General features: G+C 38.6%; 1 protein-coding gene across 4 annotated transcripts in view; it reads left to right on the forward strand.

Annotated features, from left to right (window-relative positions):
- Positions 1–13,613, forward strand: part of TBC1D19 (TBC1 domain family member 19) — a 195,232-nt gene that overhangs the window by 129,942 nt on the left and 51,677 nt on the right. For all 4 annotated transcript variants that reach the window (XR_010111939.1, XR_010111940.1, XM_034958400.3 and 1 more), the window contains exon 14: positions 12,042–12,126. Coding sequence is in view for 2 of the 4 variants with exons in the window: in XM_034958400.3 (XP_034814291.1) it covers positions 12,042–12,126 (85 nt within the window). In the remaining 2 variants the exon portion in view is untranslated. The remainder of the gene's footprint in view (positions 1–12,041; positions 12,127–13,613) is intronic.

A 13,613-nucleotide genomic window follows, 5' to 3' on the forward strand; every position in this document is an offset into this window, starting at 1 on the left:
TGTCATTATGATGTTAGCTGGTGATTTTGCTCGTTAGTTGATGCAGTTTCTTCCTAGTCTTGATGGTCTTTACATTTTGGCATGATTTTGCAGCGGCTGGTACCGGTTGTTCCTTTCCATGTTTAGCACTTCCTTCAGGAGCTCTTTTAGGGCAGGCCTGGTGGTGACAAAATCGGTCAGCATTTGCTTGTCTGTAAAGTATTTTTTTTCTCCTTCACTTATGAAGCTTAGTTTGGCTGGATATGAAATTCTGGGTTGAAAATTCTTTTCTTTAAGAATGTTGAATATTGGCCCCCAGTCTCTTCTGGCTTGTAGGGTTTCTGCTGAGAGATCTGCTGTTAGTCTGATGGGCTTCCCTTTGAGGGTAACCCGACCTTTCTGTCTGGCTGCCCTTAACATTTTTTCCTTCATTTCAACTTTGGTGAATCTGACAATTATGTGTCTTGGAGTTGCTCTTCTCGAGGAGTATCTTTGTGGCATTCTCTGTATTTCCTGAATCTGAACGTTGGCCTGCCTTGCTAGATTGGGGAAGTTCTCCTGGATAATATCCTGCAGAGTGTTTTCCAACTTGGTTTCATTCTCCGCATCACTTTCAGGTACACCAATCAGACGTAGATTTGGTCTTTTCACATAGTCCCATATTTCTTGGAGGCTTTGCTCATTTCTTTTTATTCTTTTTTCTCTAGACTTCCCTTCTCGCTTCATTTCATTCATTTCATCTTCCATTGCTGATACCCTTTCTTCCAGTTGATCGCATCGGCTCCTGAGGCTTCTGCATTCTTCACGTAGTTCTCGAGCCTTGGTTTTCAGCTCCATCAGCTCCTTTAAGCACTTCTCTGTATTGGTTATTCTAGTTATACATTCTTCTAAATTTTTTTCAAAGTTTTCAACTTCTTTGCCTTTGGTTTGAATGTCCTCCCGTAGCTCAGAGTAATTTGATCGTCTGAAGCCTTCTTCTCTCAGCTCGTCAAAATCATTCTCCATCCAGCTTTGTTCCGTTGCTGGTGAGGAACTGCGTTCCTTTGGAGGAGGAGAGGCGCTCTGCATTTTAGAGTTTCCTGTTTTTCTGTTCTGTTTTTTCCCCATCTTTGTGGTTTTATCTACTTTTGGTCTTTGATGATGGTGATGTACAGATGGGTTTTCGGTGTGGATGTCCTTTCTGTTTGTTAGTTTTCCTTCTAACAGACAGGACCCTCAGCTGCAGGTCTGTTGGAATACCCTGCCATGTGAGGTGTCAGTGTGCCCCTGCTGGGGGGTGCCTCCCAGTTAGGCTGCTGGGGGGTCAGGGGTCAGGGACCCACTTGAGGAGGCAGTCTGCCCGTTCTCAGATCTCCAGCTGCGTGCTGGGAGAACCACTGCTCTCTTCAAAGCTGTCAGACAGGGACATTTAAGTCTGCAGAGGTTACTGCTGTCTTTTTGTTTGTCTGTGCCCTGCCCCCAGAGGTGGAGCCTACAGAGGCAGGCAGGCCTCCTTGAGCTGTGGTGGGCTCCACCCAGTTGGAGCTTCCCGGCTGCTTTGTTTACCTAAGCAAGCCTGGTCAATGGCGGGCGCCCCTCCCCCAGCCTCGCTGCCGCCTTGCAGTTTGATCTCAGACTGCTGTGCTAGCAATCAGCGAGATTCCGTGGGCGTAGGACCCTCCGAGCCAGGTGTGGGATATAGTCTCGTGGTGCGCCGTTTTTTAAGCCGGTCTGAAAAGCGCAATATTCGGGTGGGAGTGACCCGATTTTCCAGGTGCGTCCGTCACCCCTTTCTTTGACTCGGAAAGGGAACTCCCTGACCCCTTGCGCTTCCCAGGTGAGGCAATGCCTCGCCCTGCTTCGGCTTGCGCACGGTGCGCGCACCCACTGGCCTGCGCCCACTGTCTGGCACTCCCTAGTGAGATGAACCCGGTACCTCAGATGGAAATGCAGAAATCACCGTCTTCTGCGTCGCTCACGCTGGGAGCTGTAGACCAGAGCTGTTCCTATTCGGCCATCTTGGCTCCTCCCTAAAATGCACTGATTTCTTAAATTATGTAGAAAACAAAATGTGGAGTTGCAATCCAAAGTTACAATAATACTGATTTTTAAATAATGACTTTTCAAATGTATGAGTTTCTTAAATCATATAGAAAGCAAAAAATGGAGTTACAAACCTTTGTTACAATAGTATTATTTTTATAACTGCCCATGTGTGTTTTTTAAAGATCTTTCTCCACTCAGAGTCTAGTTACTGTCTTGTATCTTTTCATTTTACTCTGTAGGACTCCTGTGAGCATTTCTTGAAGGTCAGGTCTCAGCTTTCATTTATGTGAAAAAGTCTGAATATCTCTCTCACTTTTGAAGGACAGTTTGCTGGATATGACATTCTTGATTAATGGCTTTTTTCTTTTACCACATTGAATATGTCATCCCATTGCTTGTGGTCCTCAAGTTTCTGATGAGAAATCTGCTAATAATTGTATAGAGGATCCTTTATATTTAATGAGTCATTACTGTCTTGCAGCTTTCAAAGTTCTCTCTTTGCCTTTGACCTTCAACAGTTTGATTATAATGTGTCCTAGTGTGGGACTCTTTGAATTCATCTTACATAGAGTTTATTGAGTTTCTTGGATGTTTATATTAATGTCTTTCATCAAATTTGGGAAATTTTCAGCCATTATTTCTTCAAATATTCTCTCTACCCCTTCCTCAATTTCTCTCATCTTTCTGAGACTCCTACCTTGCATATCGGTTGGCTTGATGGTGTCCCATAAGTTCCTATGGCTCTGTTAACTTCAATTTTTTTTCCTTTCTGTTTCACAGCCTCAATTATTTCCATTTCCCTATCTTCAAGTTTGCTGATTCTTTCTTCTACCTGCTCAAATCTGCCTTTGAATCCCTCTACTGAGTTTTTATTTTAGTATTATACCTTCCAGCTCCATAATTTCCTTTTGGTTTCTTTTTTGGTTTGCTCTCTCTTTATTGATGTTTCCGTTTTGTTCATATATTTTTTCTTGATTTTCTCCACATTTATTTAGTTTTTTGAGAATCTATGGACAGTTGTTTTAAAGTCTTTCTATAGCAAATCTGCCATCAGGTCTTTTTCAAGGACAGTTGTCAATTTTTTTTTTTTTTTGGCCCTTTAAATGGGCCATATGTTTCAAGTTCTTTGTATTATTTGTGATTTTGTTGTTGTTGTTGAAAAAGGGACATATAAATCTAATAATGGGGAATCTCTGGAAATCAGATTCTTTTTCTTCCCAGGGTTTTTGTTGTTGTTGTTATTGTTTTAGTTTTAGTTTTTTTGAATGTTGTTTGTTCTCCTTCTGCCCAGGATCAGCCTGAGGTATAAATCTAATATCTTCTTGGGTCTTTTCTTAGCCTTCACTTTTCATTGAGCGCATGTGGTCACTTTCTAATTTCCCCCTTATACACAGTTGTTTTTGAATGACCTAGTCTTTAACATCTGGCTCCCAAAGGGAATAAAAGAGAAAATGAAGAGGAGGGAGAGCATTGTTCCTTTAAATCTTCTGAAAGTTACTTCAGCCAGAGGGGAAGGGGCTTGCAACAATCAAGGGAAGTTCAACAACAGTGTTTCCTTCCTCCGATCTTCACCCTTACTTCTTTGTTTGCACCTCTCTGGTCAGAAGAAGCAATCAGAGTACAGATACCAGACATTCGGAGGATGGGGTGCTTTTTTCCCTTTCTGGGTCCTTTAAGCTGCTTGTAAGCTGTTCCTGGGACTCATGCATTCCTGCCTGTTAAGGGGATTGGGGTGGGGTATGCATATATGTGGCTATGCTAGAAGCTGACATTGATCAAAATTAACTGAAATTTACCATCCAAGCTTTCTCCTAAAAGTTGCAAGACTTCAGTAGACTCCAGAGTTCTAAAATAATTACAGCAGACAGTTGCTGCCAGTGCAATTTTTGTCTAGGTGGGGAAATAGATTCTTGGTGCTTCCTACTGCACCATCTTCCCAGAATCCACTTTATAGATGATTCTTACAACAACCCTAGGAGGTAGTTTTATTTGCCTTTTATAGATGAAGAAGCAGAGGCTTAGATCCCAAGCCCATACAGCTATCAGGACCCCAAGCCAGGGGTGTCCATTTTCAAAGCTAGTAAGCCACATTGCCCTTTATTTTTTGAAAATTTGTATCAGGGCAGAGTGTTTTATTTTTTTATTTTTTATTATACTTTAAGTTTTAGGGCACATGTGCACAATGTGCAGGTTTGTTACATATGTATACATGTGCCATGTTGGTGTGCTGCACCCACTAACTCGTCATTTAGCATTAGGTATACCTCCTAATGCTATCCCTCCCCTCTCTCCCAACCCCACAACAGTCCCCAGTGTGTGATGTTCCCCTTCCTGTGTCCATGTGTTCTCATTGTTCAATTCCCACCTATGAGTGAGAACATGCAGTGTTTGGTTTTTTGTCCTTGTGATAGTTTGCTGAGAATGATGGTTTCCAGCTTCATCCATGTCCCTACAAAGGACATGAACTCATCATTTTTTGTGGCTGCATAGTATTCCATGGTGTATATGTGCCACATTTTCTTAATCCAGTCTATCATTGTTGGACATTTGGGTTGGTTCCAAGTCTTTGCTATTGTGAATAGTGCCACAATAAACATATGTGCATGTGTCTTTATAGTAGCATGATTTATAATCCTTTGGGTATATACCTAGTAATGGGATGGCTGGGTCAAATGGTATTTCTAGTTCTAGATCCCTGAGGAATCGCCACACCGACTTCCACAATGGTTGAACTAGTTTACAGTCCCACCAACAGTGTAAAAGTGTTCCTATCTCCACATCCTCTCCAGCACCTGTTGTTTCCTGACTTTTTAATGATCCTCATTCTAACTGGTGTGAGATGGTATCTCATTGTGGTTTTGATTTGCATTTCTCTGATGGCAGTGATGATGAGCATTTTTTCATGTGTTTTTTGGCTGCCTAAATGTCTTCTTTTGAGAAGTGTCTGTTCATATCCTTCGCCCACGTTTTGATGGGGTTGTTTTTTCTTGTAAGTTTGTTTGAGTTCTTTGTAGATTCTGGATGTTAGCCCTTTGTCAAATGAGTAGGTTGCAAAATTTTTCTCCCATTCTGTAGGTTGCCTGTTCACTCTGATGGTGGTTTCTTTTGCTGTGCAGAAGCTCTTTAGTTTAATTAGATCCCATTTGTCAGTTTTGGCTTTTGTTGCCATTGCTTTTGGCGTTTTAGACATGAAGTCCTTGCCCATGCCTGTGTCATGAATGGTATTGCCTAGGTTTTCTTCTAGGGTTTTTACGGTTTTAGGTCTCACATTTAAGTCTTTAATCCATCTTGAATTAATTTTTGCATAAGGTGTAAGGAAGGGATCCAGTTTCAGCTTTCTACATATGGCTAGCCAGTTTTCCCAGCACCATTTATTAAATAGGGAATCCTTTCCCCATTGCTTGTTTTTGACAGGTGAGGGCAGAGTGTTTTAAAAAGTGATTCTTGAAAATTTATCATTTCAAATTTTCTAAATTTGGATAAAAATGTAAGAATATCACAAATGAAAAAAATTTTATAATAGTTTTACATTAAAGTGATTGCCCAATTGATATGTCATTTCTTATGTGCTTTTTATTATAAAAATAATTTATTTCTCAGAAACATTTACCATAAATATATTTTCTAGAAGTAAGAGAAAGCTTTAGGACAAACTAAATCTTTTGTGGCTATATGTAGACATTTTAGGTATAATTCTGCCATATTAGCATAGTTCAGACTTACACATTCAGTTTCTTATAACTCTTCTAAATGAAGTAAATTACTATCATGTGTAGCTTCATCCTGATGAAGTTTAATTTTTACTTAATTAGTAATTAATCCAGGTTAGATTTTCTAGTTAATTTGATTGAAATTGTCATCTTCATATAATCATACCATTTTCTAGCAGATTTACAATTGAACTGTCATTTCCATACAGATACAAAAGTTAGAATCTCAGAAGTTAAAACAACTCAGGTTAGAATAAAAGTTGGCAGCTCTTTGCTTGTATCACAGGATTGCACACCAGTACGTACTGTCTAACATACCACTTCTGGCATTATCACCTTACAATCGCCAATATTCTCCTTAGAGCAGTCTCAGATAGCTTGTCTTCTCTAGGGCAACAGGGACTCTAGGGAGATGTATTTAATCATAGAGCTTCTTCTAAAATTACTGTGCTTCTACGAGTCTGCTAAACTAAGGGAAAGTTAATACAAATGTTTCTTTAGGAATTGTTTTTCCTCTAGGCAATAGTAGAAAGTTGTTTGTAAGTATATTTTCTTGTTGTAGTATTTTACCCTAATTATATATGTTTATTGTTGTATTTGTTGATTGGTTCTATTAGTTTATTATTGCTGCCATAAATTTAGTTGAGTTTGAAATTGGTTTCATTGGGCTTGAATCAAGGCATTGGCAGGGCTGTGTTACTTGTGGATGCTCCAGAGGAGAATCTGGGTTTTTCTTGCCATTTATAGAACCTAGAGTGCCCTTTATAGAACCTAGTGTATTCCTTGGCTTGTGTCCCCTTCCTCTGTCTTCAAAGCCAGCAGAGAGCATCATCACATCTCTTTCTGACTTTGACCCTGCTGCTTCTCTCTTTCATGTATAAGAATCCTTGGTTACATTGGGCCCAGCCAGACAATCCTAAATAATCTCCCCATTTAAAGATCTTCTATTTAATCACATCTGCATAATCCCATTTGTCACATAAGTCACATTTTGTGTGACTATACCAGAATACCTGAGGTTAGGTAATTTATAAAGAAAAGAGGCTTATTTGGCTCATGATTCTGGTGGCTGGAAAGTCTAAGATTGAACAGCCTATCTAGTGAAGGTCTTATGCTGCTTCAACTCATGGCACAAAACGGAAGGGTAAGCAGGTATATACAAAGAGACCAAACATGAGAAGGAGCAACCTGCTTTCATGGCAGCTAGTCCTGTCCCACAGAGATACATTAATCTATTCATAAAGGATCTGCCCACATGACCCAGACACCTCCCACTAGGCCCATCTCCCAACACTACCACATTGGGAATCATATTTCAACAGGAGTTTTCACAGGAACAAACCATATCCAAACTGGTAGCACACAAATTTCAGGGATTAGGATGTGGACATCTTCGGGGGCCATTGTGCTACCTACCACAGTGGTATGTGAAAGTTTGGCAGGAGAAGAGATTAATATTTATAAATTTAGAATTTTTAGAGCCTAATGGTTTTTCTTAATTATTGGAAAATATTTATTATATTAATAGGTCAAAAAAATTCACATGATTATCTTAATAGATGCCAAAAATTTATTTGAGACCATATTTGATAATATCGATTTTTAAAAAGTATTCAATTGTAGTAAAACAAGTCACAACATAAAATTGACCACTTAACCATTTCTAAGGGTACAGTTTAGCACTGTTAAGTATATTCACATTGTTTTGCAACTTAATATTCATTTTTGTACTTTTTATACACTAGAAATCAAGTATTAATATATTTTCTTGACATAATAGTATTTATCTGAAACCAACATTTGCAATATTAATGTAAGTTAATGTTACTCATTAGTGAAATACTAGAGATGTTCCCACTAAAGGAAGGAAAGGACATATCATTTTGGAATTTCTCAACAATGGAATAAGAAAAATAAAATAATAAATAACAGAAAGGACACAACATTATTGTTAACTATAGTTATTTAAAAATTCAAGGGATTGGACTGAAAGCCAGTAGAACTAATAAGATGATTCAGTTAACTGCCTCTTTACTGAGTAAAATATTAAAATCCCTTACTCTTTTAAATATGAGTAATAATGATTTAGACTATGTAATAGAAAATAGAGTTAGGCAACATAAGGTATTGGGCTTATTCACACAGCTCCCTTTTAGACTGTAAACATATAGAAATGCTGGAAAAAGAACACAAGGGATATAAATATACAGCCAAATAGCCATCACATTTTTCAATGTGTATACTCTCTGACTGGGCAATTCTATTCCTATGTATTTGTTCCACAGAGACACTCATATGTGTAAAATGATACAGTAAAAGGCTAATTGTTTTGGTATTGTCAGAAACAGCATAAAGTTGAAAATGAATGTTCATATATTGGGGAGTAACCCATTAAATGAATCATGGAGTACATATTCAGTGAAACATGATACAGCCCTTTAAAAATGAATGCCGCGGGTCAAGCACAGTGGCTCACGCCTGTAATCCCAGCACTTTGGAAGGCTGAGGCAGGAGGATTACTTGAGCTCAAGAGTTCAAGACCAGCCTGGGCAACATAAATAGACCCTGTCTCTACAAAAAAAAATTAAAAAGAATGAGGCAGCTCTGTATTTACTGATATGAAAAGATCTCTTTAATGCATTGTTTGTTTGTTTTTTCTTTTTTTTATTATACTTTAAGTTTTAGGGTACATGTGCACAACATGCAGGTTAGTTACATATGTATACATGTGCCATGTTGTTTTAAGAAGCAGGTACCCAACATTGTGTATGGTGCTCCTACCACTTGAACTGAAACTACTCTCGTCAAGGTCATCAAGAACTAAATCCAATGACCAATTATCCATCCTCCTTTTAACTAATCTCTCAACAGCATTTGATTCATTTTTGCTGTTTCTTCACTTGGGTTTCAAGACACCACATTCTTTTTAGTTTTCCTCTTACTTTTCTAGTCACCAGTGGCAAATTCAGCATTTTGCGGACCTAAAGCTTATACAATTTGGAGGGCCTTCTTTAAGAAAAAGAATATCATATTATAAATACAAAACCAGATAAGAACACATATTTTTGTTTTGAATGAGGAAAAATTTGTAACAGATTATTAGAACTATAGAGATTCAGGTGTTTTTCTTCTGAGATCTTATTAAACAGTTTACTGTTTCTAGAAACAGTTTCTAGAAATGCATACATAGAAATGCTTTCTGATTACACACTGACTTACTTTCCTTGCCTAGGACACTCTGCGTCTCCCAGCAACTTGCAGCACTCACAGAGCATCATGGTAAATCCACCTTTGATGGTTACTCACTACTCAGTTGTCTAGGCTGGTTCCTTCTCTTCTCTCCAATATCCTAGAATGCCTCAAGTCTCAGTTCTTGGTCTTCTTTTCTCTAGTTACACTCACTCACTTGATGATTCCACCAAGCTCAACTATTTTGTGGCTTTCAGTACCATCTATATGTTGATAACTCTCAAATTTGTATCTTCAGTTTAAACTTTTCTTCTATACTCCATACAAGTATCTCCAATTACCTCTTCAATTTTTCCATTTAGATGTCTTGCAGACATCTCAAATTTAGCATGTTGAAAAATGAACCCATGATCTCACTCCCCAAACTGTTCTGCCTGCCACTTTCCCTGTCTCAGTTAAAGGTGTTCCACTCGCTGAGATCAAACATCCTTCTACCTTCAACTTCCACATGTTACTCTCCTTGACTGCTGTCTTTCTCCAAAATATCATCTCAATCTATCAGTAACTCCTGTTGGCCCTGCCGTCACAGTGTATTTAGAATCTGACTTTTCCCCACTTTCACTGTATTGTAAGATGGTTTCCCAGGGAAGCCAATTTAGATGGAGACGAGGATACCAAAGGATTATTAGCGAGTGCTCTTGGAATCAACACATGTATAAGTGCAGTTAATGAAGCAGGATTGAGCATAAGGACAATTCTAGCTGCAATACAGTTTAAAAGAAACCCTCAGCCAATGCTGCAGAGAGTTCTAAAGATGGAATAAACTGTCAGACCCATCCTGAGCTGGGGACAAGCATTTCAGACCTTCTTCCCTTGCATCCTCTTCATCAGATATAGGCCATTTCAGGAAAAGGGTGTGACCTTGATATTTGAGCAAAATAGCTCTCTCCAGCAGAGGTAGTCCATGAAAAGAGCTGGCTGCTGAGGGCTATTTGCTACAGCACTACCAGCTGCTATAGTTAGTCCTTCATTCCTAGAGGAGGATCTCTGGGTGGTGTGTCATACATCTGCCACACACTGCTGCCATCTTAGTGAAAGCCACTGTCAATAGTCTCCTAACAAGTCTCCTGGAATGCTTTTGCACATATATCCGCATGCTAAGTTTCTCAACTCCTTTCAATCTTTGATTAGATATCACCTTCTCAAGGAAGCCTACACTGAACAGCCTCTTTAAAGTGTCACCCACTCTTTCTCTGTTCCCCTTTATCTTGTCCCCATAGCACTTGCTACCTAATACACTATATAATGTAATTATCTATCATATTTGCTATTTGTTACACACATTCTGCTCCATCATAATTAAACTCCATAAAAGAGGTGTTTTGTTTGTTTCCTTTTATGTATTCCAAACACAAGGAACAGTGCCTGGTGCATAGTAGGGGCAGAAGAAGAGAATTAGTGAACTGACTAAAAAATAATCTGAGGAAGTCATCCAGAATGGAACAGGGGGGATAAAAGTAAGTAAAAGGCATGGCAGGTTGAATACGTGTAGGTAAATCTTACAGCTTACAGGAGTCAGGTAGAAGTAAATAAAGAAAATGTGGGAGAGGCATCGTTCAATTAAAAATGCCCAAAGCAATTGACCAGACAGGTGGTCCAGTTTTTGGAATTTAAATAACTAAAGGTGTACATATTTAGTCATAAGTAAATTCACTCTAGTGTTGTTTGTAGTTGGGGAAAAGTGGAAATAATTAAATGTTCAACAACAATACAGGTTAAATAAATTATTGTTCTTTCATACAGTGGAATATTCTGCAACATAAAAATGTGTAAGAAATATTTATCTTACAATAGTGAAAAGAAACTACATATAATCCTGTTTGGTTTGAAAAAATTATATGTATGAGTATGTTAAAAAGCAGTCTGAAAGGATATACCTCAAATTATTAAGACTGATGGGATTATGGCTGTTTCCCCTTTTGTTTATCATCTGTATTTCTTTATTTTTAAAATTAATCTTTTTTTTTTTTAAACAGAGATGAGGTTTCACCATGTTGATCAGGCTGGTTTTGAACTCCTGGGCTCAAGTGATCCTCCTGCCTTGGCCTCCCGAAGTGCTGGGATCATAGGCATGAGCTACCGTGCCCAGCCAATACTCTGTATTTCTAAATTTGTCATTAACATGTACCACTTATGTAGTCATTTAAAATATAATGAAAACAAAGCAGTGGCAGTGGTTGATACGCATTCCACCAGTGAACCTGACTGATGCCCAATCTCCATTACCTATCCTTTTTTCCAAAGCTGTATCCCCTTTCTTGTGTCTTGGACACAAGGATTTTTCCTCTCCCTTCGCTCTTGCTGCTAGTTCAGCCTGACTCTGTGCACCTGTTCTGCCTTTTCAGTCATCTTGAGTTCTTTTCTTGGTAATATTTTTAGAATCCCAGGTCTTCTAATACTGAGACCCAGATTTCCTGTCACTAATGGCCTTACTGGGTCTTGGACTGCTGCTCCCAAATTCCAGGCTGGTGTCCTCAATCGAGTACCTCCTAATGGACATCCTTGATCCTGACTTTCTACTGTGCCTATTTTCATCTCCACATAGAGTTGACATACTCTACCCTACTGGTCAGGACAGCTAGCTTCTACCCTTTATTAGGCAACCACTTGTTCTACTGCTGCTGCTATCCTTTCTAAGTACCAGGAGTTGCCTTCCCTCCCACCCTGACATGCCTAACTGCGTGATGCATCCCAGTATGAGTCAAGTTTATTTCCTGCACTTCCCAAATTGCTCTATGTCACAATAGTTACTCAGGGTCTTCTCCATACATTTTTCATCTGTTAAATTTCCCCCAGGTGTTTCTCTTGTCCAGATAGAAAACACAAGAGAAGAGTCAACTGTTAGTTAGCAGTTTGCATTTTCTGCTCTTCAAAGTTGAGGTAGCAAATGGTGAGAACTCTTTGGAAGAATTTGGCATCCCACTGTAATGCTTACCAAAGGTATACCGATAAAGGGCATTCTTCCCACCGCAAGGCACGGTACTTGAACTTGAAGGATGCCTCCTGAGTAGGAAATAATGAATTACCTGGTTTTATAATAGTGCTTAATTGCTATTTTTTTTCCAATGTTATATTCAGGTATTACTTTGTTTTTCCCGGGATACATCTGTGTTGAGTCACTTTGCATTCAACAGTGCCTCGCCACCAAAATCATACATAAGAGGTAAATTTTTAATAATTTTAAGGAAGTATTAAGACTTACATAATCATGCTAAGAATATTGTTTTATTTTTGGAGATAGTGGTGTTGCCAAATTATTTTATTATAAATTACTTAAGATTTCTCTCAGATGACCGTAATCATCCTTTCATACCTCAAATCAGTGCCCAAGTAATTTATCACAAATCACGGGAAAGTGGTTCCCAGAAGCAGCATTTCAAGTTACTTTCTCTGTCTTCCCTGTGTGCTCTACCCTTTATTGTTGTTTTTATGTCATATCTGTTGACTTTTCTTTTTCTTTCTAACTATAAGTTTGTAACACAGATTTGCTTTTTCTACTTTTTTTAACAATCTATACTTCTCTCAAAACGCTCCACCACACACAAAACTTCGATACAATTTATATGCTTTTAGCTCTCCAATTTCTAGTTTAGTTATTTTTCTCCTCTTTATCACCAGCTGCTTATAAAATATCAATATCCTGCCATCATCTGAAGATACAATTAACTTCAGCTGAATGCCCTTCCCAACTTTTCCTTTTTATTAAATGGTGAACACCCAACACTGAAAGCTCAGACTTCATTGTGTATGGTCATTCTGTCATTTCCATGAAAAAAGAAACTTTCTCCTGTATCTCTTATGTCTGAACTGTCTGCCTGATTGCTCCACCTCCTACCCTAGGAGAGGCCACATAACCTTGTGCTGGATTTCAGCTACCCCTAACATAAGGTTTTCTTAGGTCCATTGCTTCTAAATTGAATTTATGGAAACCTTTTGTTTGTTTCTTTAAGTCTTCTGCTGAAAAACTGATTGTAAACTTAATTATCTACTGAGCTCACCTCTAAACTCAGCCAGGATTTTAAGGCCTTTGACCAGTTGATACTGTCCTAACCTAACTAACTTTGCTTCCCTGATTATTCCACAATACCCCATATTCGTTCTAGCCTCCCTATAGTCCCTGCATGTGGAAGACTTCCCACTTTCCAACCTTAAAAATCATAGGTCCTTGAAGAACTAGCCAGTACCTCACCGTGTCCACCAACCCATCATCCATTTCTCTCTCCTCTGAACTTCTAAACACTTAAAGTCTGTGCTAGAAAAGTTAGCAAATATACCCTAATGTTTCATGGTTTAGTCTGGACTATAAACCACATGGTTGAGGGAACATATATATGTTTGCCTCTCAGCATCTAGCCCAGTAATCAATTTTATCTGCTTACCTACCTACCTATTCATTATTCCATTCTCTTCTTGCTCACAAGATCAATCCTTTTTGTTTCCACCCTAACCTGAACTGCTCACACTTCTTATTCTTCATTTCGTCTCTGTCACCACCCCTAACAAGAATAAAAAGAACTTTTTTTAACTAAAAATATTACTCTTAGCCCAGTATAAAAATACAAGTGACTTTTCAATAAACTCAAAAGTGTTAGAAAAACTGTCAAAGTAAAAGCTATTTAAAGATATTCAGTGGAAGGTGGAAAAAACTGA

The sequence above is a fragment of the Pan paniscus genome, chromosome 3 (assembly GCF_029289425.2).
Source record: "Pan paniscus chromosome 3, NHGRI_mPanPan1-v2.0_pri, whole genome shotgun sequence".
NCBI lineage: Eukaryota > Metazoa > Chordata > Mammalia > Primates > Hominidae > Pan > Pan paniscus.